At 49.2% G+C, this 23,379-nt stretch overlaps 2 protein-coding genes across 3 annotated transcripts; one reads left to right on the plus strand and one right to left on the minus strand.

The window, feature by feature from the left end:
• Positions 1-3,970: 3,970 nt before the first annotated feature.
• On the plus strand, positions 3,971-7,916 carry Rpl35 (ribosomal protein L35). The gene is made up of 4 exons (XM_006992513.4): positions 3,971-4,107; positions 4,355-4,491; positions 5,341-5,422; positions 7,738-7,916. Exons 1-4 carry the CDS (start codon positions 4,105-4,107, stop codon positions 7,885-7,887), a joined length of 372 nt encoding a protein of 123 aa, XP_006992575.1. The 5' UTR covers positions 3,971-4,104; the 3' UTR covers positions 7,888-7,916.
• On the minus strand, positions 7,914-11,749 carry Wdr38 (WD repeat domain 38). 2 transcript variants are annotated; one of them, XM_006992514.4, is made up of 9 exons: positions 11,567-11,749; positions 10,429-10,549; positions 9,544-9,660; positions 9,366-9,463; positions 8,989-9,069; positions 8,779-8,910; positions 8,525-8,674; positions 8,267-8,314; positions 7,914-8,167 (listed from the first exon to the last, which is right to left on the minus strand). In XM_006992514.4, the coding sequence occupies exons 1-9, from the start codon at positions 11,633-11,635 to the stop codon at positions 8,084-8,086; spliced, it is 900 nt and encodes a 299-aa protein (XP_006992576.3). In that variant the 5' UTR covers positions 11,636-11,749; the 3' UTR covers positions 7,914-8,083. The 2 variants fall into 2 exon arrangements, with proteins under 2 accessions (XP_006992576.3, XP_042130661.1); XM_042274727.2 differs by having other exon boundaries at positions 8,033-8,314.
• Positions 11,750-23,379: the final 11,630 nt, after the last annotated feature.

Consider the following 23,379-nt stretch of genomic DNA (forward strand, 5'->3'; position numbering starts at 1 on the left):
AGTTGAAACATGGTTTTTACTTTGCATACTTCTCATCGAACTGTGTCTGCAGATCAAAAACTGCAAGGCTGATGCAACATAACTTGGGATGCTAAAGCCAGGCTCCCGTGGGAACGAGTAGATGCTGAATAAAGTCTCAGATCCTGAAAGTAGTCAAAACCCACCTGTATTCCTGCTCCATGCCTAAAAAGAAATTTGGGACGCAGGCAGGTCATAAAATAGCAGAAATTCATATCTGCTATTATAAAGATGTTCTGAGGAGAACATCTTTAAATTTTCTTTATTATTTTACTTTATATGAGTGTTTTGCCTGGAAGTGTTTCTGTGCACCACGTGGGTGTAGTGCCCGCTGGAGGACAAAAGAGGGCGTGGGATCCTTTGAAACCGGAATTACACAAATGGTTGCAAGCCATTATGTCATATGGATGTTCGCGATGGAACCCGGGTTCCTCTGGAAGAACAACCTATGCTCTGCCGAGCCATCTCTCCAATCCGTCCCTAGCATATCTCTTAATATCAGAAATACTGGTTTAACAGGGAAATGGCCTCAATGATTATTTGAGTGAATGAAATAATGTTCTAGTTCGTGTTTATGGATGTTTGTCAGATAGGCTTTTAAATCCATGATAAGAAATCTGACCTAGTGGTGCACCCCTGTAGTCCTGAGGATCAAGAGTCTGTGCATTATCCAGGTAGTGGTGGCACACACCTTTAGGAGCAGGTGGGTCTCTGTGAGTTCCAGGACATCCAGGGCCTCACAGAGAAACCTTGAAAGAAAAAAAACCAGAAAGAAAAAAAAAAAAAAAAAAGGTCTGTGCATTTAGTGAAACCATGTCTCAAAATAAAAAGTACTTACTGCTCTCACAGAGGACCTGGATTCAGTTCCCAGCACTCACATAGTGGCTCACAGTGCTCTGTAACTCCACCTCCAGGGAGATCATTATCTCTGCTGTCACTGCACATACATAGCACACATAAAATAATTTTTAAAAGCAGTCTTATATTACATCAGGAATGGCAAAGTGCTAAGGAGAAAATTACTCAGTACCTGTAAGTCTCTCAAAGGGAAATGATTCAGTCTTTACTCGATTGGACAGTCTTGGAAATTTTGAACAGAGAGAAGTGGTATGTTTTAACTGAATTTTAAAAGTAGACTTCTAGCAGCCATATTAAAAAATATCTAGGAACAAGAGCTAAAGTGGTGAAGTGTGCTGGGTGTGGTAGGATCTCTGAATTTGATTTCCAGGACAGCCAAGGCTACATAGCAAGACTTTAAAAAAAAAAAAAAAAAAAAAAAACCGGGCAGTGGTGGTGCACACCTTTAATCCCAGCACTCAGGAAGCAAAGGCAGGAGGATCTCTGTGAGTTCAAGGCCAGCCTGGTCTACAGAGCGAGTTGTAGGACAGGCTCCAAAGTTACGCATACACACACACACATACACACACACACACACACACACAAAAAAAAAAAAAAAAACCCTATTTCAAAAAAAAAAAGTTTATCTAAGAGTAGGCTCAGGTTTGGGGATTTAGCTCAGTGGTAGAGTGCTTGCCTGGGTTCAGTCCTCAGCTCCGGGGGTGGAGGAGTAGAGGGTGAGGAGTAGGCTGTAGGCAATAGTAGCTCATGCCAAGAAGATTCCAAAAGAAAAAAGGGGGGGGGGTGATGGGAACATATCAGGTGTTTTCAAGATAAAACCTACAGGATTTGCTGGTAAATTAGATGGGACATGTAATAGAAACAAGCAGTGTCAGATAACTTCAAAGATGCAGGTGTGGGAATGTAGCCTAGTGTGTAGTACTCATCCAGTACAGTGGAAATCCTGGGTTTAATCCTAGTGCTATAAGTGTTACAGATCTGAGGCAAAATGTGTAATTGTTACAGCTTGGATAGGAAGGTATCCTGAAAGTTGAGAGCCAAGGAATACCACAAAGTCACACCACACAGTAAACCTTACACAGGAGATTTATTGGGAGGGAGAAAACCAGGATGGTGGCTGTCTCTGCTTGGGCAAGAAACAGCAGAGAACTGAGCAGAAGGTAGGGTTTATATAGAGCTTCTTGGGAAGGAGGGTGGAACTTGTTAGGATGAAGCTTTCCAGGGTAGGGATTGGTGGGATTAAAAGTCCAGACTTTGGGCTTTTTACTCTGTAGGGAGGGGGCTGGGTCCAGCCATTAGAGCAGTTAGTGTGTTCTGTGGGTGGAACCTGACAGCTGGAGGTCCTCAGGGAGACGGGCTTACAAGCACTATGAAAATTTTCCAAAATTATGCATAATCATAACTCTAGTAGAATCCTGAGCATCTAGGAAGTTGTACCTTTAGGCTTCCATTTAAAACTAATTTACACTTTCTGCTCATTTCTCCATATCCCTTGACTTCACAGTAGTGTGGGACAAGGTTCATTTATTCATCCATCCAGTATTCACAAGCTGGGCCTGGAGAACACAAAACCGAATACATGATTCTGCCCTTGGAGACCTTTAAGACTGGTTCTGGAAACAGGCACAGGAACACAGCCTTTAACTCACTTTTATACCGAACATTTGGGATACAAGGGTAAGCTGCTACTCTTAGGGATGGGAGATGACTAAAAATCCTCCTTACACTACCTATTGAGTCCCTGATTGTTCTGCTACCCAGATCAGTTTTATGAACTGAACAGCATTGAGAAACTGCTAGAGAGGGTGGCTGCTGACTTGAAGGCTCCAATTCGTCCATATGGTCATTTATTACAGAAACTGAGTCTGTGTTGCTGACCTAGGTGCCAGTGGTCTGTCAAACTGTGGAGGTGAAGAGCTGTGGCCACATTAACCATGTTAATATCAGGTCTTGGCTGGGGGCTTTGCAGGTTGTCAGGTTAAGTCCTCTAATTCTCAAAGAGAGACTATTTTGCAGGTAAGAGAACCAACCAAAGATGGGAATGGAATTACCAAGATATCAACTAGTAACTAGCAATAAAGCAAAAATCTGAGTTTGTTTTGGAGTTGTTTTTATTTATTCATATTTCAGTGTTGGGGATTGAACCCAGAGCCTTGTGCATGCCAGGCAAACGCTTTACCTTTTGAGGCAGGGTCTCAATAAACATCCCAGGCTGACCCCCAATACTCTATGTAGTGTGGGAGGCTTGAACTCCAGATCCTCCTTTTCCACTGCTGAAATTACAGGGCTGTGGCATCATGTACAGACCTAGAGCAATAATCAGAAATCCAGAAAGTCTAGGAATGTAATTTGTACTGTTGTACAAGGTCTCCACCAGTTCTTGATTGACAATGGAGTTTGACTGTCTTACCCTTGCCAGGTGGTGGCACACTTTCAATGCCAGCTCCTCGGGTACATAAGTTCCAGATCAGCCCTGGAAACATATGGAGATCTTGTATTCAAAAACAAAAACAAAGCCGGGCGGTGGTGGCACACGCCTTTAATCCCAGCACTCGGGAGGCAGAGCCAGGTGGATCTCTGTGAGTTCGAGGCCAGCCTGGTCTACAGAGCGAGATCCAGGACAGGCACCAAAACAACCCTGTCTCGAAAACAAAAAACAAACAAAACTGGATTGGCTAGATGGTTCGGAACCTGACCACCTGCGTTCACGCCCCGAGACTCACGTGGTTCTGACCTACACACACACTGGCGGGGCATGGTGGCGACCCCTTGCAATCTCAGCATTGGGAAGGTTCCCAGCCAGCCAGGGACTTACAGTGAGACCCTGTCAAAGTTTTAAAGAATTAAACCCTCACACCTCATGCTCTACACACCCAGACCATCCACGACTAGCTCAGAGGGGAACAGACCAGGGAATGACAGGCGTCATGAATAAACGACTGATTGGACTACTGCAGCCTTCACTGCGCCATCTCACGGCATGGAGCTGCCCAGCCCAAAAGGTTCAGGGTTCCCCAGGAGCATTTCTTAGAGACCAGGCAACAGAAGTGGGGAAGGATACCCAGGAGGGGCGGGAACCACTGACGCGACTGCGCACAGGCGGGGCGGGCCTTCCATGCCGCGACTCTATTGGCGGTGTTCGGCGCCACCGGCATTAGTAACGGAAGTCGGCCCCGCCTCTTCCTCTTTCTCTCGGACCAGGCGGCCTTGGCGGTGAGCAGCTGAGCTATGGTAAGGCCGGGGGAATCGAGTGCCATCCGGGCGGGGGAATGCGTGGGGACAGCGGCACGGGGCGCGGGGCGTGAGCGGGGGTCTCAAGGAGCGTCTGGGTTTTACGGCTTCGCTCTGCATGGTTGCTCCTGGTTCGGGCCGGTACAGACCGCCTACCCTACACTACCCGTGCACTATCCCTCCGCGATCGACCGCGGGGAAAGCGGGAGCTTCCGCTTGGTGACCCACAGAGTCGCCTCTCGTATAGGCCAAGATTAAGGCTCGGGACCTGCGCGGCAAGAAGAAGGAGGAGCTGCTAAAACAACTGGACGATCTGAAGGTTGAGCTATCCCAACTTCGCGTCGCCAAGGTGACAGGCGGCGCCGCGTCCAAGCTCTCCAAGATGTAAGTAGCCCTTGAGGGCCCAGGTGGGCACACCCTTTTCTGCCTTGACTCCTTGTGCCTTTCCCCACCAATCACCACCCTTGGTAAATTTATGTAGTTTAAAGAACTGAACATTCGCCGGGCGTTGGTGGCGCACGCCTTTAATCCCAGCACTCGGGAGGCAGAGGCAGGCGGATCTCTGTGAGTTCGAGGCCAGCCTGGGCTACCAAGTGAGTTCCAGGAAAGGCGCAAAGCTACACAGAGAAACCCTGTCTCGAAAAACCAAAAAAAAAAAAAAAAAAAGAACTGAACATTCCTGAAGGTCCGTGACGGTGCCACCTACCTGGACCCTTACATGGGTTGTAGTGGGACTTGCAGTCACATGCTAAAGACCAGGGAGACTTGGTGAAGAGAACATGGTTTTTTAATGGTTGCCACCAGTATTCTATCCCAGACAATCTTGAGAAGATGCGCAGAGAAACACATAAGCAAAATTATGTCCTGAGACCTCCAGACCACGTGTTACAGTAATAGACCTGCCCTTGCCCTCTGATCACCTGCTCTCGGCCTGTTCCTGGCTTCGGTGTTCTCTCTTCACACCTGTTGAGTTTCATCAGATTGTGATTCCTTAATGCTGGACTAGTTTCCATTTCACAGTGTAGCCTTTGGTATAAGCTCTTGGCCTGGGTTAAAAGACCTTTCCTTGTCCTATCTGCATTAAGTTTCTGGGCACATACATTTCCCTGGGGAGCCTGTTGACAAACTTGCCCTTACCTCCAGGACTTTGCCTCCTAGGTGATACAGATGGGGGACTTGGGGAAGTTGGACACAAGTTGGCACTTTTTGGTTTTCACTGACATGTTTTCATAGACGAGTCGTCCGCAAATCCATCGCCCGTGTCCTCACCGTCATTAACCAGACTCAAAAAGAAAACCTCAGGAAATTCTACAAGGTGAGCACTGGACAGGAGCTGTTGTGGAGAGGTTCTGTGGAACACGGGAGGGCGGGATGCCCTCAAGAGGCTCCCATTTTGTGGCCGGGTTTGCCGTTACCAGCTTCCCCTACTGGCATAGGTCAGTGGTGAGAGTGGGGAGCCCTCTGTGGACATAGCTGAGTCCAGCCTTCTCAGCTATGTGTGTTGCAGTCATTGAGTTTGTTTGGAGCTGGAGCTCTGGCCAATTGTTCGTGGTTGTCTCACCTGCCAAACACTTGCTGTTCCAGGGCGCACACACAGTGGGTAAACTGAGGTCCCAAAGCCCCTCTTCAGAACCCTGTCTTGCTGGAAAAATTCTTGTTTGTCATGTTAGTGTAGAGGCAAAGCAAAACTGCAGAGGCACACAGGAATTCACTCCTGTGACCTGGGCTGTGGTCTCCAGAAGGAATAGTTCTGGAGGAGGCCTCATTTTTTTTTTTTTTTGTTTGTTTTTTAAGGTTTATTTATTTATTATGTATACAGCACGTATGACTGCAGGCCAGAAGAGGGCACCAGATCTCAAGTCAATCCCCCTTAATTGAAGTCATCTGGTGGAGTCAGTTAATTGCCTCTGCAAATTTCACCAAATTAGTATTGGGATTTGGCACTTCAGAAAGCTGTCGTGGTTCTGACAGTCTTGGAAGGGTTTGAAGTGTTCCTCAGTTTAGTCTGGGGACCAGAGAACTGGATGTAGGAAACTTTGTGCTTCCCTGTGACTGCTGGCACGTATGTGACTGGAGATGTAGGCTTTTTATTTAGGTGGTGTTTTGTGGTTAAAACCATGAAGTTTCAAATGTCAGGCAAGTAAGTAAACCAGCACTGAGATACCCTTAGACCACAAGAAGTTTCAGAACAGGGTCTCACTTTGTAGACCAGGGTAACCTAGAGCTCACTAATGCCCTCTGCCACTCCATGCTGGGATTACAGGCAACATGCTGTGTGGCACTTAAAATTGGGCTCTGCCATCTAGCCACCCTATTTTAGAAAGAACAGTAGATAGGTGTGTTTGGTGGGGCTCTGGGGGCAGAGCTCTAAGTGGATGAATGAACTTAACACGGATGAGGGCCTACCTGAGGTAGCTTTGTGTCCCCACCCCATCCTGCACAGCTTTCTGGGATCCTCCATCCACCTGCAAGAATTTGGTGCATGAGAATGTGACTTGATGGTGCCTGTCCCTTTGAGGATGAGAGGAACCATTAATAGGGAGCATGATTATGCCTTTTTTTTTTTTCTTTTTTTAGAGATTAATTTATTTGTTCATTATGTACACAAAAGAGGGCACCAGATCTCATTTTAGATGCTTGTGAGCCACCATGTGGGTGCTGGGAATTGAACTCAGGACCTTTGTAAGAGCAGTCGGTGCTCTTAACCTCTGAGCCATCTCTCTAGCCCCCTTTTTTGTTTTTTTAGGACAGGATTTCTCTGTGTGGCCCTGACTGTCCCGGAACTCGCTCTGTAGACCAGGCTGGCCATGAACTCAGAGCTCTGCCTGCCTCTGCTTCCTGAGTGCTGTGATTAAAGGCATGAGCCACCATGTGGGTGCTGGGAATTGAACCCAGTGCTCTTAATTGCTGAGCCATCTCTCCAGCCGCATGATTATACCTCTTTTTTTCTTTAATTTTTTTTTTTTTTTTTTTTCTGTTTTGCCCTGGAACTCGCTCTGTAGACCAGGCTGGCCTCGCACACACAGAGATCCACCTGCCTCTGCCTCTTGAGGGCTGGGAATAAAGGCTTTGTGCATGCCCTGCTCTCTGCTTTTCAACTGGCTGCTGGGGAGCTTGCTTTGAAGTTCTTGGTGGGGCTGCTCTCCATACAGCCTGACCCATAGGACCTGGTTCCTGGGGGGCTACTGGACTGCTTCTTTCGAACACTTGGGAAAGACTAGGAGATAGAGGAAGGTAACCGCTCTTTTAATGGCTTAGGGTCTTAACTCTTGTGTCAGGGTGACCTTGGCCAGGCCTTGCCTAATGGACCGTCCATTAATTGTAGCCAGTGGCAATAGCCACCACAGAACCCCGGTGTGTGTCTTGTGCCCTTTGGATTGTGCTGTGGTTTTTACTTAGTTACTAGCAGTTGATACATAAGAACAGTGAAGTTTAGCCCCCTCTTGGCCCTCTAGTCTTGAAATTAGGGGCTCAGTGTACAAGTAGTGGGCCTGCCAACCTTCTAGAACTTATTGGCAGTCCCCAGCTGAAAGGCTCTGAGTGCCTACAAATTGCTCAGAAGTCCAGCTTCCTCTCCCGTTGTCCCGGTAGCCCCTCGTACTCAGATTCAGCCTGTTGTCTCTGTCCCAGGGCAAGAAGTACAAGCCTCTGGACCTGCGACCCAAGAGGACTAGAGCCATGCGCCGCCGGCTCACCAAGCACGAAGAGAAGCTGAAGACCAAGAAGCAGCAGCGCAAGGAGAGGCTGTACCCGCTGCGCAAGTACGCAGTCAAGGCCTGATGGAAAGCAATAAAGCGCAAGGCGGCTGACTTTCTGCTTCTTGTTTCGCCCTGGCCACCTGGGGCCAGTGGGGTGAGGTGGCCCAGGTGACCACTTACCTACAGTGGGTGAGCCCTGGTTACAGGATAGGGCAGTCCCTGCATGCAGCCATATCTTACTTTATGCCTGTGGTAAGTTACATGGAGTGGTAGAGGTGTCATCTTGTCACATCAGCAGCCCCTGACACCAAAAGCTTGCCGTCGGGAGTGAAAACACAGGCGTGGGCCACATCCAGCAGGCCCTGTCAGTAGCACAGCGCCAGGGTTGGTGGGTCCTGCCAGGCCTGGGCCTCTGCAGGGCCTCTGCACTGGTCCTGGCCAGCACTGTAGGACCACCTTACCTTTAGGGTCTCTAGGCATTCTCCTGTGTTGCAGTCCCAGACTTTGACCTGGATGTGAAAACAGGCGGTAGAGTTGGGAGTTTCAGTGTGCCTGCGTGGCCTCTGGCACAGAAATGTGAGACAGTCAGAGATTAGCCCGGTCCTTTGTGCTGGCGTTAGGTCTTGCTGTTGGAATGCACCTGGGCCCATGGGCATGCCTACTATAGTAAAGCTGAGGTTTGTCTGGAGAAGGTGCTGCCTTGGGTTTGGGTGACTTACTGTGCGTGAGTAACCAGCACTGGCCAGCCTCAGCTCATCAGGAGAAAAGGCTAGGCTCTTCACCCACGTGGCATGGCCCTTGAGCTGGAAAAGCAGGCTGCTGGTGGTGGGCTTCCAGATGCGGATGGTCTTGTCCCAGGAGCCAGATGCCTAAACAGACATCCCTGAGCTCAGTGAACCCCACAATGGCCTGTACCCTTGAGGGTCTCAGGGCAAATAGGGACCGGCCTGAAGCACGGGGTAGCCCACCTTACCAAGAGCCCAGACGCTGAGTAGCACAAGCAGCTGATGTTGCCAGTGTGGCCCTCCAACTCTTGATAGGAGGCAGCTGGGGTCGCCCCCCGCAGGTCCCAGATGTGCACAGTCGAGTCCCAGGAACCAGTGGCCTGTGGGCAATGACCATGAGTATGAAATGGCTCTTGCCACTCCTATGGCCACTGATGGCAGGGTGGGGTGAGACTCACCAGAGAGTCTGCATTGGGGGAGAAGTCACTGCTCTGGACGGAATCACGATGCCCAACCAAGAGGCGCACATTGTGGCCAGACTGTAGAGAGAATGTGAGCTACAGAGGTGGAGGGAGGCAGCCCAGGAGCCTAAAGCCCTTTACTAGGCCAGGCCTTTGGGGCCAGATGTTCCTTGCCTGGCCACTGGCCTAAGGAAGCTGGGCCTTGCCTCAGGAAGGAAGGGCATGCAGGCTGGAAAATGCTGTGCAGGGGGCCCTGGAAAGCCTGCCATAGCCAGATGGGAAGTCTTAGGTACCTGGTTGGGTAGGGGGGCTGCTAAGGGACATTGGTACAGAGAACACATGTCACCTCTGACTCGGGCCCCAGTCTCTCATACCTGCACCTCCCAGAGAATGACCCTCCTGTCCCAGCCACCTGATGCCAGCTGCTTTGAGTCAGGGCTAAAACTGACTGTCTCCACGCTCCGCTGGTGACCTGTAGACACCAGCCCAAAGGTGGGAAAGAGGACAGACAGTCCACAAAGCCTGTGGCTCCTAGTCAAGCCAGCCACTTACCTTTCAGCACATGTAGACACTTGAATCTTGCCACATCCCAAAGGCGAATAGTGCGGTCACTGGAGGAGCTGGCAATGAGGCGGCCATCAGGGGAGAAGCGACAGAACTTCACTGGGCCTGAGGCAGGGAACACATGACATTGTTCTCCTGCCCTCAGTCCACATTTGTCATCTGTGATTCTAACTCCAGGGCTTGACCTGCGCTGGACTCAGCTGGAACACACGATCCCAGCTTGCCCATCTGAGAAACCATCATCCAGAACCGTTCTAATCCCTCCTAGTAACACCCTCACTGCCCACCCTCTGGCTCTGGTCTAAACTGCCTTCAGAGTTAGTCACTGTCCCATCGTTCCCTCGTTTGTTTTAACTGGTTAGACACCTTGCTTGCACAGGCTTATCCTACAACCAAGAACACAGTAAAGTTTACCCCTACAGGACAACAGGTAACCTTGAGGACACGAAGCTAAGTGAAATAAGCCAGTTAAATACTGTTGATGGGGGGGGGGGGAGCTGGAAGGGAATGGGGTGTTTCGTGGGTGCAGTTCTGCCAAAAAAGGGAAAGTTTTGGAGAATTAATCTGAGTACCACTGGGTACATGTCTAGTGTTTAGAAGTTAAGATTTGAGCCAGGTGGTACCTTTAATCCCAAGTACTTGAGGAAGAGGCAGGCAGATCTCTGAGTTTGGGGCCAGCCAAGGCTACACAAAGAAATCCTGTCCCAGAAAAACAAAATGAAGAGTTGAGTCGAGGTCTCTTAGGATGAGAGGTCTGTCCCCGAGTGTTAGGTTTGGTTTCTCCCTGCCAGCAGCCCATGCCAGACTCTTGCTCCAACCCTCTCCCCCAAAGTCATAGGTCACCGAGACAGGCTCCAGGTGGCTGAGTCCCACCTCTGTGGGCTGCCATTCTCCGCAGCAGGCGCCTGCTCTTCGTCTCCCATACATATACACAACCATCATCTGAGGCTGTGAGCAGGGTCTGGCCATCAGGGGAGAAGGCAGAGCAGTTGACCTGAAAGTACAGGGCAAAAGTGGTTCATGCCTGTCAGAAGTCCTCGGTCCCCTCACTCTAACCTGCCCAGGAACCCAGGGTGAGGTAATAACCTCCAGGACCCTTCAAACCTAGGCTGGAACCCAAATCCTAAAGCCAGTTCTGAAAAGAATTGACAAATCAGCCAGGCATGATGGCGTGGACCTTTATTTAATCCTAGCACTTGAGAGGCAGAGGCAAGTGGAACTGGAGGCCAGCCTGATGCCAGTTCCAGGACAGCTAGGGTTGTTAACTGTGGGGCATTTACCCACCACCCCCACAGCTTCCCAGAGTTTTCTTGAGTGCGAGCAGCAGGAAATATTAGAAGGATTTATAGCGGAGAATCTTGTGGAGATAAACAGATAGAAAATACAGGATAGCCTCGAGAGGGCCTGGAACCTATTCCAACGGGCCGGGACTGTCTCTGGTCCAGGGTATTTATAGAGACGCCAAGGGGTGGAGCAAAAGACCTCCTCCCCCAGCACAGCCCAGTGCAGACCATCTCAGACACCTGCACTCAGGCCCGTGGTCCTGATCATCCTCTATGAGGACCTGCTGGGTAAAGCCACGAGGAACCCCAGAACGGGCTCCCACAGTTAACAAAAGAATTGACAAGTTCAAAGTCGACTATAGTGAGCATTGAGTCTAGGCTGGCCATAATAGTGCCCACCTTTAATCCCAGCACCAGGGAGGCAGAGGACGGGGGATTGCCTGATGCTGCCTCAAAAGACAAAACAGATCCATATGAGTTTGAGGCCTGGTTAACATCGAGAGTTCATGGCTAAACAGCTACGTAGTGATACCCTATCTTCAAACAAATAGAAAAAGGGGGGGGGGGCCTAGCGTGAACGCCTGAATCCCAGCACAATGGAGGAAGAGACAGGTCTATATAGTGATTTCCACAACAGCCAGAACCGCATAGTGAAACCCTGTTTTAAAAACCAAAAGGAAAAGATAAATCTGGAGTCTGTTCTTGAGCTGGAAAGACCCAGGGCTCACCTCCCCGCGGTGTTGACCGAAGAACCTCACTCTGCCCACGGCCAGCTTTGTTGGGGCCTTGATGTTCATGAGTGCCCGCTGCAGAGCCCGGCGGGCCCCCTCCTAAGCGGGAACCAGTCCCGTCGGAGGGGCCTCGCTTAGGACACTGGGGAAGGGAAACTGTGTACAAGCAATCTCCATGGTAATGGGGCGGGGTGCGCAGCCGCAGTGGGGAAAGGTCTCTGAGAGGCCTCTGTGTAAGGCCATAGTGACTTGCCCATGCCTCGTCCCCCTGGTTACAGGGAATGGAGCTGCTGCAGGTAGGAGGGTGACAGGAGACACCAGTAAAGGGTCTCACGACCTTGGGACAGTTCTGCCCGCGGCGGAGCAAGAATCTGAGCAGAGTGGCCACTAGAGGGCGAGCCAGCTACGCACCCGGACACCAGGTGCAAAGCCCCCCGCAGCCGCCTTCTGCACGCAGAACAGGATCCAATTGACCACCACACAACGCGTACTTGAGTCAAATACGGGTGGTGGGGGCGGCAAGCACATAGTATAGTAACCACGAAGAGCCAGGCTTCCTGGCTGGTTCTGGGCCTGGAGACAACATGCATCTTCACCCCCAGGATGCAAGGAACTGGAGGCAAGAGTGTGTCCAGTACAGAGCATGAAAAAGTGGAGCATTCTGGGCTAAGTTCCCTACTGTGCCAGCTGAGGACCTGGGTTTGGAGGTGTAGGTGGGAGGTTCCAGGAGCTCTCAGGACCGCACATGGATTGCTTGACCTGAAACGTGCAAATAACAGATCTTTACAGACAGGAAACTGAGATGTAAAGAAATACAGAGGTGGATAGTGGTGCTGGTCCTGGGATTGGTCCCTTCTATCATCACCAGAGCCCTCACAGCGGGTGTCTGAGGTCCCTTGTTTCTGGTACCTTTGGGAAACAGGCTCCCAGGGAGATGAGGCATGGGCAAGTCACTCAGTTCCTCCATGACAGAGCTGAGGCCAGAGCCACGCCTTCCAGCACCCCAACTAGACCAAAATGGACAGGGATGGGTGTGGAATGCTTCCCCTAGTGGATTTCAGACTCCTGAGGTTGGGCAGGGAGGCAGCTTTGGGAGTGTCAAATTCAAAGGTTCCCAGTAGTGACTCACTCCCTTTCCCCCATAGCCCTTTGCCGGAATCTTCTCACGGGACCACTCTATTCCGGCTCTATTTTAGGCTCCAGACAGTCAGGCATGTAAGGGGACGACAATGGCGGCTTTGAGCCGGGCCCACCCTCGCCCACGCTCCCAAAAGGCCAAAGTCACTGAGTTGGCTCCTCGGAGACCTGTGTGTGCTAACTACAAAGCCATTCTGACCACCACCAGACATGACTCCCAGACAGAGCACTGGGAAGCCAAAGTCCTGGCCTCTCTCTTCTACGCTCAGGCACCAACACCCTGCGGGCATGTTCCCTAGCCACCTGACTGCTGCTTCCTACCCTGGGCCTGTTCACTGGACTGTCTGCCTCCAGCAGCCCTCCCCATCTGTCCTAGTTAGGGTTAGTGTTGCTGTGATGAAACACGTAACCAAAGTGAACTGGGGAGGAAAGGGTTTTTATTTGGCTCACATTTTCATATTGTAGTCCCATCATTGAAGAAGGTCAGAACAGGAACTTAAAACAGGGTAGGAAATTGGAGGCAGGAGCTCATGCACAGGCCATGCTGCTTACTGGCTTGCTCATCATGGCCTTTTTTTTTTTTTTATAGAAGCAGGACCACAATATGTAAAGCAGGCACTTGAAGGTTTGCCTAAGGAAGCAGTGCTGCTCCCTCTCGGGGTGGTGACTGGCAGAAACCCTCCTCCAGAGGGTTTGCCCTTCCTCTAAGCATGTAGCTGGTGCCACTGATAATGCTGAGAAGGCCTGGCAGCCAGGGGCTTCATGCCCAGCAGGTGTGCAGGCCCTGATCTGGGGCAGGTGCAGTCTCTGGGAACTCCTGAGGTAATGATGGTGACTCAGGCCCTGCCCAAGGGTCTAAAGGACTTAGATCCAAAACCCTGTCACTGAATATGTTCTCTAGCTACCTGATGGCTCCTGGGGCCAGAAATGCCTTCCCCACACCCATCACCCCTAGCAACTTCAAGGAAGGTCACAGGGAAGCATTTTATGCCACTCACTTATCTTCTCAGGGAGTGTATCCCACCATGCCCTTCTTTCAGCCAGCTGTGGCCTTCCTCGTGTCTCTCTCTGTCCCTGCTCTGCGAGTTACTACACAAGCATGTTCAGCATCAAGGTAAAGACATGTCAGCCCTCCTCTAAGAACTGAGGCTGGCTGTGTGGTGGTGGCGCACACCTTTAATCCCAGCACTATGAGAGGCAGAGGCAGGCAGATCTCTGTGAGTTCGAGGACAGCCTGGTCTACAGAGTGAGTTCCAGGATGACCAGAGCTACACAGAGAAACCCTGTCTTAGGGAAAATACATACATACATACATACATACACACACACACACACACACACACACACACATACACATACACAAATAAAAACTTACAAAAGAAGCCTCTAGTCCTTAGGCCCAGGGACTTGTGGTCATTTTCAAATGAGCAAGGCAGCAGGAAAGCCCAGAGCTTGAGTGAGTGCTTGCCTCTGAAGACTGGGCAGGGTCAGGGAACCAGTGGGCAGCATCTCCCTCTGAAGAGTCAGTTCTGACTATCGTAGCTGCTACCCAGTCCTTGTATCTGAAATCCTGCACAGGCTTTAGAATCTCTGGGTATCGGGGACTATGGGGGTCCAGCCCCTCGATAGTCCCCTCCCCGGGTCCAGGAAGAATCTACAACCAGGTGATAATTAATCTTTGATGTAAAGAAATGAATCTATGCCGGGGCGGTGGTGGCACACGCCTTTAATCCCAGCCCTCGGGAGGCAGAGGCAGGCGGATCTCTGTGAGTTCGAGACCAGCCTGGTCTACAGAGCGCGATCCAGGAAAGAAGGCGCAAAGCTACACAGAGAAACCCTGTCTTTTTTTTTTTTTTTTTTTTTTTTTTGGTTTTTCGAGACAGGGTTTCTCTGTGTAGCTTTGCGCCTTTCCTGGAACTCGCTTTGGAGACCAGGCTGGCCTCGAACTCATGGAGATCCGCCTGCCTCTGCCTCCCGAGCGCTGGGATTAAAGGCGTGCACCGCTGCTGCTGCTGCTGCTGCTGCTGCTGCTGCTGCTGCCGCCGCCGCCGCCGCCGCCGCCGCCGCCGCCGCCGCCACCGCCGCCGCCACCACCACCACCTGGCTGAGAAACCCTGTCTTGAAAGACCAAAAAAAAAAAAAAAAAAAAAAATCTATGTACACGAAACTCCTTAGTCCATATACTTTATTATTCTGTGTCAGTTACAAGCTTATATTCTGCTCTCATATTTAGCTCCTTTCTTGCCTGATTTCTCTCTGTACTTATCTGCAGTCCCCTCTAGGTTCTATCTTAATTTCTTCATCTTAGTTCTGCCCCTTCTAGGTTCTTTCTCATCCATCTAGTTCTTTCCCATATCATCTCCTCTCCCATCTCCTTCTCTCTCATCTTGTTCTTCCTCATCTTCCATCTCATTCCTCTAGTCCTCTCTTCTAGCCCTTCAATCTAGTTCTTCCCCATCTCAGTTCATTCCTCTCAAGTTCTTACCCATCTGGTTCTTCCATTCTCTTTTCTCTTCTCTGTCCTCTTGTGCCCTGGGAGTCCTGGTATATATACGCTTACAAGCAGTATTCCCTTAGCAGTGCAAAACCAGGCTTCCAGGGTCAAAGGGCAGGGTGATAAGAATCACATTGAGAGGCAATAACCATTAATTATCATTTGCAATCCCAAAGGGAAATGACCAATGGGGAATGAATTAACTAAAGGCTAAATTTGGGTAATATCTAAGAAGGGCTCTTATGTGCTCAACTATAGTCTTAAACATGATTGGTAGAAAATGTTAAGAATCTGTAAGTTGCTAGGTCAATGGGAGAAAATAAAACTGTCTTCTTTTTTCCTGTGGCTCATATCTGTCCAAGTTATCTGCCGTTTTTTCTGCAGGGTGGGGGAAAGTGTGCTCAGTAGCTAGGCAACCTGTTTACAGGTAGATGCCTCTGGTGATAGTTAAAGGGAGATCTGGAACTAGAGGTAAGGTTTGGGAAAGGAGGAAGTAAAACTTAATTGGCACATCCACCAGGCCTTCTCAAAAAGGGAACCTGGATAGTTAAGTCTGTTCTTAGAGAGTACAGAGGTATCTCTGATAAGGTACTTTCCTCCAACTGGGGATGGACCTGGCCGGATGCTGCCAATGATGATAATTACAGGGAGGCTTGAACTGGGGTTCTGGTTGAGCATAGCTGTTAGCACAGAAGGTTATATAAATATTCCTAGAAGTGGTTAGGTAAAGAGAGGTCTATAGTTAGTAAGGCTGTAAGAAAGGAGGGTCTGAGCTAAATTGTGTAAAGCTATTACTTAATGTCCACCTGACCTCAGCAGTGTCTCCTTGTGGAATTTATCTTAAATCAGGAGACTTGCATGTGGACTGTTATTACTGCTAGTCCTGGAAAGTGGCTAAGGGAGATATCTGATTCCAGAGAAAGCCTTTCCTGAGGCTGTTCTCCAAATTCCTGGAATGTGTTTGTCCAGAGAGTGATCAGTCCACACTGTTAGGCCTTTTTAGGGAAAAGTCATTTGGGAAAACTATGAGGGCACACATGATTTTCATAACAGAAGACAGCTAATATATAACAAGCCAAATAACACCAAAAACTCCTTGGAATTTGGCTTCCTCTGGAGGAATTCCCTGATCCCTCCAGGTAGTGACTTTGCCATAACCAGCTGAGTTCTTATGATATATTCCTGCAGCCCGAAGCATCTGGGAGAGACCTGGGGGTGAAGAGTGCCAGAGTGGACCCACATTCTGTGACCTGGGGGGGGGTGCCTCATGACAAGCCCTGCAGCCCCAGCTGCAGGCCTTGAGCCCCCAACCCCAGTCCCACCGTCAGCAACAGTGGGCCCACACAGGTTAATGTTGCTGCCCAAAGTTGCCTGAAAAGTCTCTTCAGGGACATCTACTCAAGTGAAGCCATGATTCTTGATTTGGTAACAGAAGATTCTAGGGTGGGCCAGCATGAAACAGAATTGCAGTTTGTTTTTTGTTTGTTTGGTTTTGGTTTTGGTTTTTTGTTTTTCAAGACAAGGTTTCTTTCTGTGTAGCCCTCGCTGTCCTGGAACTCACTCTGTAGACCAGGCTGGCCTTGAACTCAGAGATCCTTCTGCCTCTGCCTCCTGAGTGCTGAGATTAAAGGCATGTGCCACCACTGCCTGGCTAGAATTCTTTAAGATTTGATTTGATTTTAAAGTGTGTGCGTGTGTGTGTGTGTGTGTGTGTGTGTGTGTGTGTGTGTGTGTGTGTAGGTGTGTGCACATGTGTGTGGTAGGTGCTCTTGGAGGCCAGAAGAGGACTTGAATTTCCTGGAGCTGGAGCTACAGGTGGTTGTGGGCTGCTTTATGTAGATGCTGGTAACTGAACTCTGGTCCTCTCAGAGAACTACAAGTGCTCTTAACCATCTCTCCACCTGCCCACCCATCCCCAAATCCCCCTTTGACTCTCAGCTGGCAGAAGACTTCTCCCATACTCCAAGGTCAAGGGCTTCTTTTCTATATCCCCTTAATCTCTCATGTCTTGCTATCCTGCCCCACCACCAGGCCTTGAGACAAACTCTGCATGAGTCTTAGTGGGTTCCTCTCTCTAGACTGTGTGTTCAGGGTCCTTCTCTCCCTCCCTTCCCCTCCCCACAGTCACTTGCATGCAGGGGTCTTAGCTTCTCAGGGAGCTGCAATGCATGCCTGCAGGTACCGTGGTTTTCCATTAACCTAGGCCATCTTCACTTGAATGCACTAATTTGTTATTGTCCCTCTTGATGTGTGGGATTCTGTGTTGATTGACAGGGCCAAATCCAAGGCACTCTCCCCTCCAGTTTTCCGGAAACTCTATCTCTAGTAATGTAGCCTTCATGCTAGGGTTATTTGAGGTTGCACCAGCATTATTCTCTTGAAAATGCCATGTGCATTTTTTCCCTTGAGTCCTTGTCCAGCCAGGGATTCCTACCACATTTGCTACTTGGATAACAATTCTTCAGACTCATTTTAGACTTTGCATTATGCTGGCTAAATGTCATTCCCTTGGCTCCCTTCCAGCCAGCTAGCCTTGAAAATGTGGTAGGAGTCCCACTCTGGTGCACAAAGCATTCATTTTGATTCATAGCAGTTGCAAAAATTATGTTATATATAAATCATGATTAGGAAGCAATGATCTAGAAAAGAGCTCTGTGACTCACCACTAGTGGGTCCCTATGCCACTGGGAGCTCGGACCAGCTGCTGGAGTTGGGTGGGAGAAGGACACATAGCATAGAGTTTAATTAAGACTCTCCAGTGCAACTGAGCTGAGCCTTACGTTGGGGGGTGGAGGGGTGTCGCAGACAGGATGGACAGGAAGTGGAGCTACACATCAGGGAGTCTGAGGCCAGCAACTTCTTTGAACAGTTTGTGATTGGTCTAGTCTGAGTCTTGTGACAGTTGGCTTGGGGTAGGCCCACCTTGAAGGGCCCACCTGGAAACTCAGGCCCGGGCTGGCCTCTGCGTGTTCTTCAGGACTACATTCAAATCTGGCTCTTTCCTTCTATCTTTCACCTGTCTGTCTGTCCTGTTCCTCTATTTTGTGTTTCCTCCGTGTTCCTTCACTCTGGCTGATGGTGGTGACAAACACATTTGCTTTGGAGAACTGAGTTCTCACAGCTGGGTGTCCGGCACACTGTAAGTGCTCTCATGGGGATGAGCTGGGATAACTCTAATATATTGGGCTTTTGTGGGCCCTTTTCCCAGTGGCCCCAAAGATACCAGAAAAAATACCTGTGTTTTTCAGAAATCCAAGGAGCCAGCATGTAATAAGGTGCATGCCAATGACCCCAGTGCTAAAGAGGCTGAGGCAAGAGGGTTGTGTGTTTGGGGCCAGACTAGGCTACATAGAGAAACTGTAGAAGGTCTCCAAAACAGTTTGGCCACACAGCTGCCATGACAGGCTTAGAGACACAGGTTCTGTGACAAGCTTGCTGGCAGGCAACATCCAGACTCAGGAAAAGCCATAAGCTTACCCCCCCACCCCCCCCCACCCCGAGGGCCTACATCTAAGGGGAAGTACCTTACATCCCAAATATTCCAACTGTTTGGGTGGGAGCTCCACTCCTGGCACCCTGGCATCTCTATACACACAGAGTCTGGAATGTTTGGAAAGAGTCTGGTGGAAGATCCACCTCAACTTCCCTCCCCATCTCTTTCCCCAAACCCGCCCCTTCAAAGTCCTCCAAACACAGCTCCTCCCTCAGAAAGGCTCAAGACATCCCAATGGCACTAAATGAATCTCTGCAGGGAATCACTCTGGAGCATTTTACCCACTAAACCTGGCCTTTCCAATTTAGTCTGATTCAGTGTGCTGCATCAGCGGAGAGGCCTAAAACTTATCACCAACCATTAGATAAGGTGGCCAGATGTCCCTGAGTCACCTATTTTGTTTTACAGATACCTCTAGACAATTGTCAGCCAATCAGGGTCCTGATCCCTGGAAATCCCCTCACCCCAACCTCTGCTCTGATAAAAATCCCACCCCACCTGGGCTCAGGGCTCTCTGCTCTCACCAATGCAGACAGAGGGACCAAGCTCGGAACTTGAAGAGAATAAAGACTAAAATGCTTTCACCCTAAAACTAAGGCCTAAGATTTCTCCTTTTAGGTACAGGCCAAGAGTTACTGGAATTGGCCATGAGTTGCTGAAACCAGTCAGTCCAGATTCCAGAAACCAGGAAGTGTAAAAGTACAGAGTCACAAGGTAGTCATGAGGTAATGACTGCCAGACTATGGAATGTCCTCTCCCTGGTTCCCTAGGTAACTGACCACAGAAATGTCCCCACCTGAGGGCAGCCAATAAGAAATGGTGGCGGGCAACCACCCCCTTAGAAATAAGATTAAGCCATGATTTCTAGAAAGTCTCTAGAAGCGAGCCAATCAGAATTGTACCCATACTAGCACCCCTAAATGATGTAACCTTATGGCTTTTGCCTTTAAAAACTGAGCTTGCAGAGAGGTGGGCACTTCCTCCAGCCTCCACTGCAAAGTCCCTGCCTAGGCTTGTATTGCTTTTGGATGTCCCGAATTAAACCTTGCTTTTGCATTCTGGTTTGTTCGTCCTCGGTGGTCTCTCTGGGGGGGTCACAATCTGGGCACAACAATAGTTCAGAGGTAAGGGATTTTCCAAATGGGGGATTAAGCAGTCAACACAGGCAGTTACAGGAGCAGAATAAACAAGTCAGTTTATTCTAATGGCTTTTTAAAACAAAGACATGGGCTGGGAAGTGGTGGTGCACGCCTTTAATCCCAGCACTCAGGAGGCAGAGGCAGGTGGATCTCTGAGTTTGAAGCCAGCCTGGTCTACAGAGCAAGTTCCAGGACAGCTGGGGCTACACAGAATAAACCCTACCTCAAAAAAAAAAAAAAAAAAAAAAAAAAAAAAAAAAAAAACCACAAAAACAAAATGACAACAAAAATCAAAGACATAGTTGCAAGGTGGGCAAAACAAGGACATCATGGGTGGTCATATAACCCCTTGAAACAAAGGTAGTGTTGCAAAATGGCTATAAACAACTCTTTGAAACAAAGACGTGATTGCCATTCCTGGAGCAGCACAGAACCATTTGTAGTTAAGGTTACAGGTGGGACATAACCCAATCCTTGAGAAAGAGGTTTAATCATAAACAGGAATGAACTCAGTTTGTTTTTACTATGAAATGGAGCAGGCTGGTTCTTCAGCTCACAACCATCCAGAACTCCAGCTCCAGGGGATTTGCCACCCTCTCCTGATCGCCTTGTAGTGCACATACATACATACCTGCAGGCAAAACATTCATACACATAAAATAAATGTAAACAGAATTTAAAGAGGGACAGGACACTGCAGTATTCCACCCTCAGAGTGTGGCTGATTTGTAGCTGGAGAGTTTTATCTCTTGGTCCCGCCAAACCCCTGCCATCTGACAGCCCACTTATAAAATAAACACACAGATGCTTATATTATTTAAATTTTTTGGCCTAATGGCTCAGGCTTCTAGCTGTCTAGTTCTTACATGTTAAATTAATCCATTTCTATAAATCTATACCTTGCCACGTGGCTGGTGGCTTACCGGCATCTTCACATGCTGCTTGTCATAGTGGCAGCTGGCAGTGTCTCCCTCACTCAGCCTTCCACTTCCCAGAATTCTCCTCTCTCCTTGTCCTGCCTACTTCCTGCCTAGCCACTGGCCAATCAGTGTTTTATTTATTGACCAATCAGAGCAATTTGACATACAGATCATCCCACAGCACTGATTCATCTCACCTGTCTTTTTCTCTCCCTCTCTCCCTCCTTTCCTCTCTTCCTTCTTCCCTCTATCTCTGTCTCTTACTTCTTTCATTTTTGTGGGGGGAGAGGATGAGTGCCCTGAGACAGGGTCTCTGGTAACCAGAACTGCCCTCAGTGACCTGGAGCTTTTGATCCCTCTCACTCCACCTCATGGGTGCTGGGATTACACAGATGTGCACCCACACCTTGTGTACATGTGGCTGAGGATCTAACAGGGTCTTCTGTGTGCTAACCAAATACTCTATAAGCTCAGCTACATTCCTCAGCCCTGTTTCTTTCTGTTTGTTTTTGTTTTTTGTTTTATTTTTGAGACAGGGTTTCTCTGTGCAACCCTGACTGTCCTGGAACTCCCTCTGTAGATCAGGATGGCCTCAAACTCAGAGATCCACCTGCCTCTGCCTCCCGAGTGCTGAAATTAAAGGGGTGCACCACCACCCCGTGTTTCTTTGTTTTTGAGATAGCATAGCTCACACTTTAGCCTTGAACTTGTGATCCTTCTGTTGGAGCCCACCTAGCTTTTCTAATGGCTTTACCCAGCAGGACTGCATAAGAGGTTGATTTGGACCACGGGCCTGAGTACCAGGTGTTTGGAAGGGTCTACACTTGGCTGTATCTTGGCATTGTTATAAAAAGCCATGTGAAATAAAGTTCTGGGCCTGTGGATAAGGATCCAGGCCCACCTGAGGCTATCCTGTGTTTCTGTTTCTCTCCACTCTTTATTTCTACCTAAGTCTCTTATCCCTCATTCCTCAAGAGTCCCTGGGGTAAATAAATGTGGGAGGTGTCTCCCACATCCTTCTGAAGGGACACTAGACTACTGGAGCATGTGGCTCTGGCCTTGCCCTTTTCCCCAGTTCCCTCTGCCTTGATAAAAACCACTAGATGACATTCCTGAAGCCAGCCACCAAGGTCTATTCCCTCATTTGGCCACTTCCTCTTGAGGCTGACTAATAAGTCCAGCTATCAAAGCATTATAGTCCGGCAATCAGAAGCCCCCTTTGGATCACCTAGTTGACATGCCTAATCAAAACACCTCATCCTAACATGGGGCTTCTCCTTGTACCTTTCTAAGCACAAGGCCACAAGGCCCTGCCCACTCTGGCTCTCTTGAGTTTAAATTTACCTGGCCTAGAAAGTCTTATTTATTTGTCTATTATTTTTAGCATGAGTATAGGATGGTTTTCCTGTTTCAGCAGCAATGTGACAGATGCTACAAGAAAACTGAGAAGCTCAGGGGTCTGACCATCACCCTCTTCCAACATGGGCTGTAATCCATTTCTCAGGCCAAGGCCTCTCCCACATACTGGTAATTCCACAGAACAGAATGCACAGAGACCCTGAACTGAGTACTAGTCAACATCACAAATGACCACTCTCCTGATGCCCGGCCTGCCTGATTCAGGTCTTTGATAGAGTGAGGGAAAGGCATAGGAGGACATCTGTAGACAAATTTCTAAATGGTCTTATTAAATAAGAAACACAGAGCCAAATACAGGGTTGAAAGCCTTAGAGAGAGGGATAAAGTGTGTCTCTGCCAAGTCCCCAGCTACTCGACCCTGCCTCTGCAGGGTTCAGAGACCTTGAGACTGCTTCTGGATAAAGATGGACACCCTTCAAGGTCCACCTACCTGGGGAGAAGTGTGGGGATTAGGAGATCCAAGGAGCCACTATGGCAAGTGAGGGCATGGGCTCATGCTTCTTTCTGCCAAGGTGGTTGACAAAGAGCTGGAGAGATGGTTCAGTGGTTAAGAGCACTCACTAGTTGTCCTTCCAGAGGACACGGATTCAATTCCCAGCACTCACATGGTGGGTCACAGATGTCTGTAATGCCAGCTTCAGGGGATCTGACACTTCTGGCTTACACAGGCACCTGTACTCATGTACACATGCCCACATGCAGATATACATATCCACACATAAATAAAAATAGGAAAAACAAATCTTTGCCCAGTTTGGTGATGTACACCTTTAAGTCTCATACTCAGGAGGCAGGGGGCAGAGGCAGGTAGAGCTCTGAGTTTGGAGTCTAGCCTGGTTCCAGGATCTACAGAGTGAGTTCCAGGACAGCCAGGGCTACACAGAGAAACCTGTTAGAATTCTGCCCTCATTCGGGCTACATGACTGTGTCTTAAGTCATCAGTATGTACTGGCAACTACATATGTGTGGTTACACAATCTGTGCCTTAAAAAGCCAGATGCAGGCCCCCCCCCTTCTCTGCTGTCTCTCCCCACCATCTTTCTCACTGTCCTCTGCACGTGCTCCTTTCCAGGCCTGGTTCTCTTGTGCCCCATCCCCCTCTTCCTCCTAATGAAGCTCTCTGTGACAGGTAGTCGTGACTGTGGCTTGTAACCACCACCAGTGCCACTTATCATCCTTTCAAAACCCTGTCTCAAAACCAAACCAAA

This window comes from Peromyscus maniculatus, chromosome 4 (genome assembly GCF_049852395.1).
Source record: "Peromyscus maniculatus bairdii isolate BWxNUB_F1_BW_parent chromosome 4, HU_Pman_BW_mat_3.1, whole genome shotgun sequence".
In the NCBI taxonomy this organism is placed as follows: Eukaryota; Metazoa; Chordata; class Mammalia; order Rodentia; family Cricetidae; genus Peromyscus; species Peromyscus maniculatus.

Coding starts and splice junctions, on each gene's coding strand:
- Rpl35 (XM_006992513.4), top strand. Junction 4,492..5,340: donor GCGTCCAAGCTCTCCAAGAT/GTAAGTAGCCCT, acceptor ATGTTTTCATAG/ACGAGTCGTCCGCAAATCCA. Junction 5,423..7,737: donor ACCTCAGGAAATTCTACAAG/GTGAGCACTGGA, acceptor TCTCTGTCCCAG/GGCAAGAAGTACAAGCCTCT.
- Wdr38 (XM_042274727.2), bottom strand. CDS start 11,635: ATGAACATCAAGGCCCCAACAAAGCTGGCCGTGGGCAGAGTGAGGTTC. Junction 9,661..10,428: donor GAGAATGGCAGCCCACAGAG/GTGGGACTCAGC, acceptor TCCCTGCCTCAG/GCCCAGTGAAGTTCTGTCGC. Junction 8,315..8,524: donor GTGCTGGTTACTCACGCACA/GTAAGTCACCCA, acceptor TTTCACATCCAG/GTCAAAGTCTGGGACTGCAA.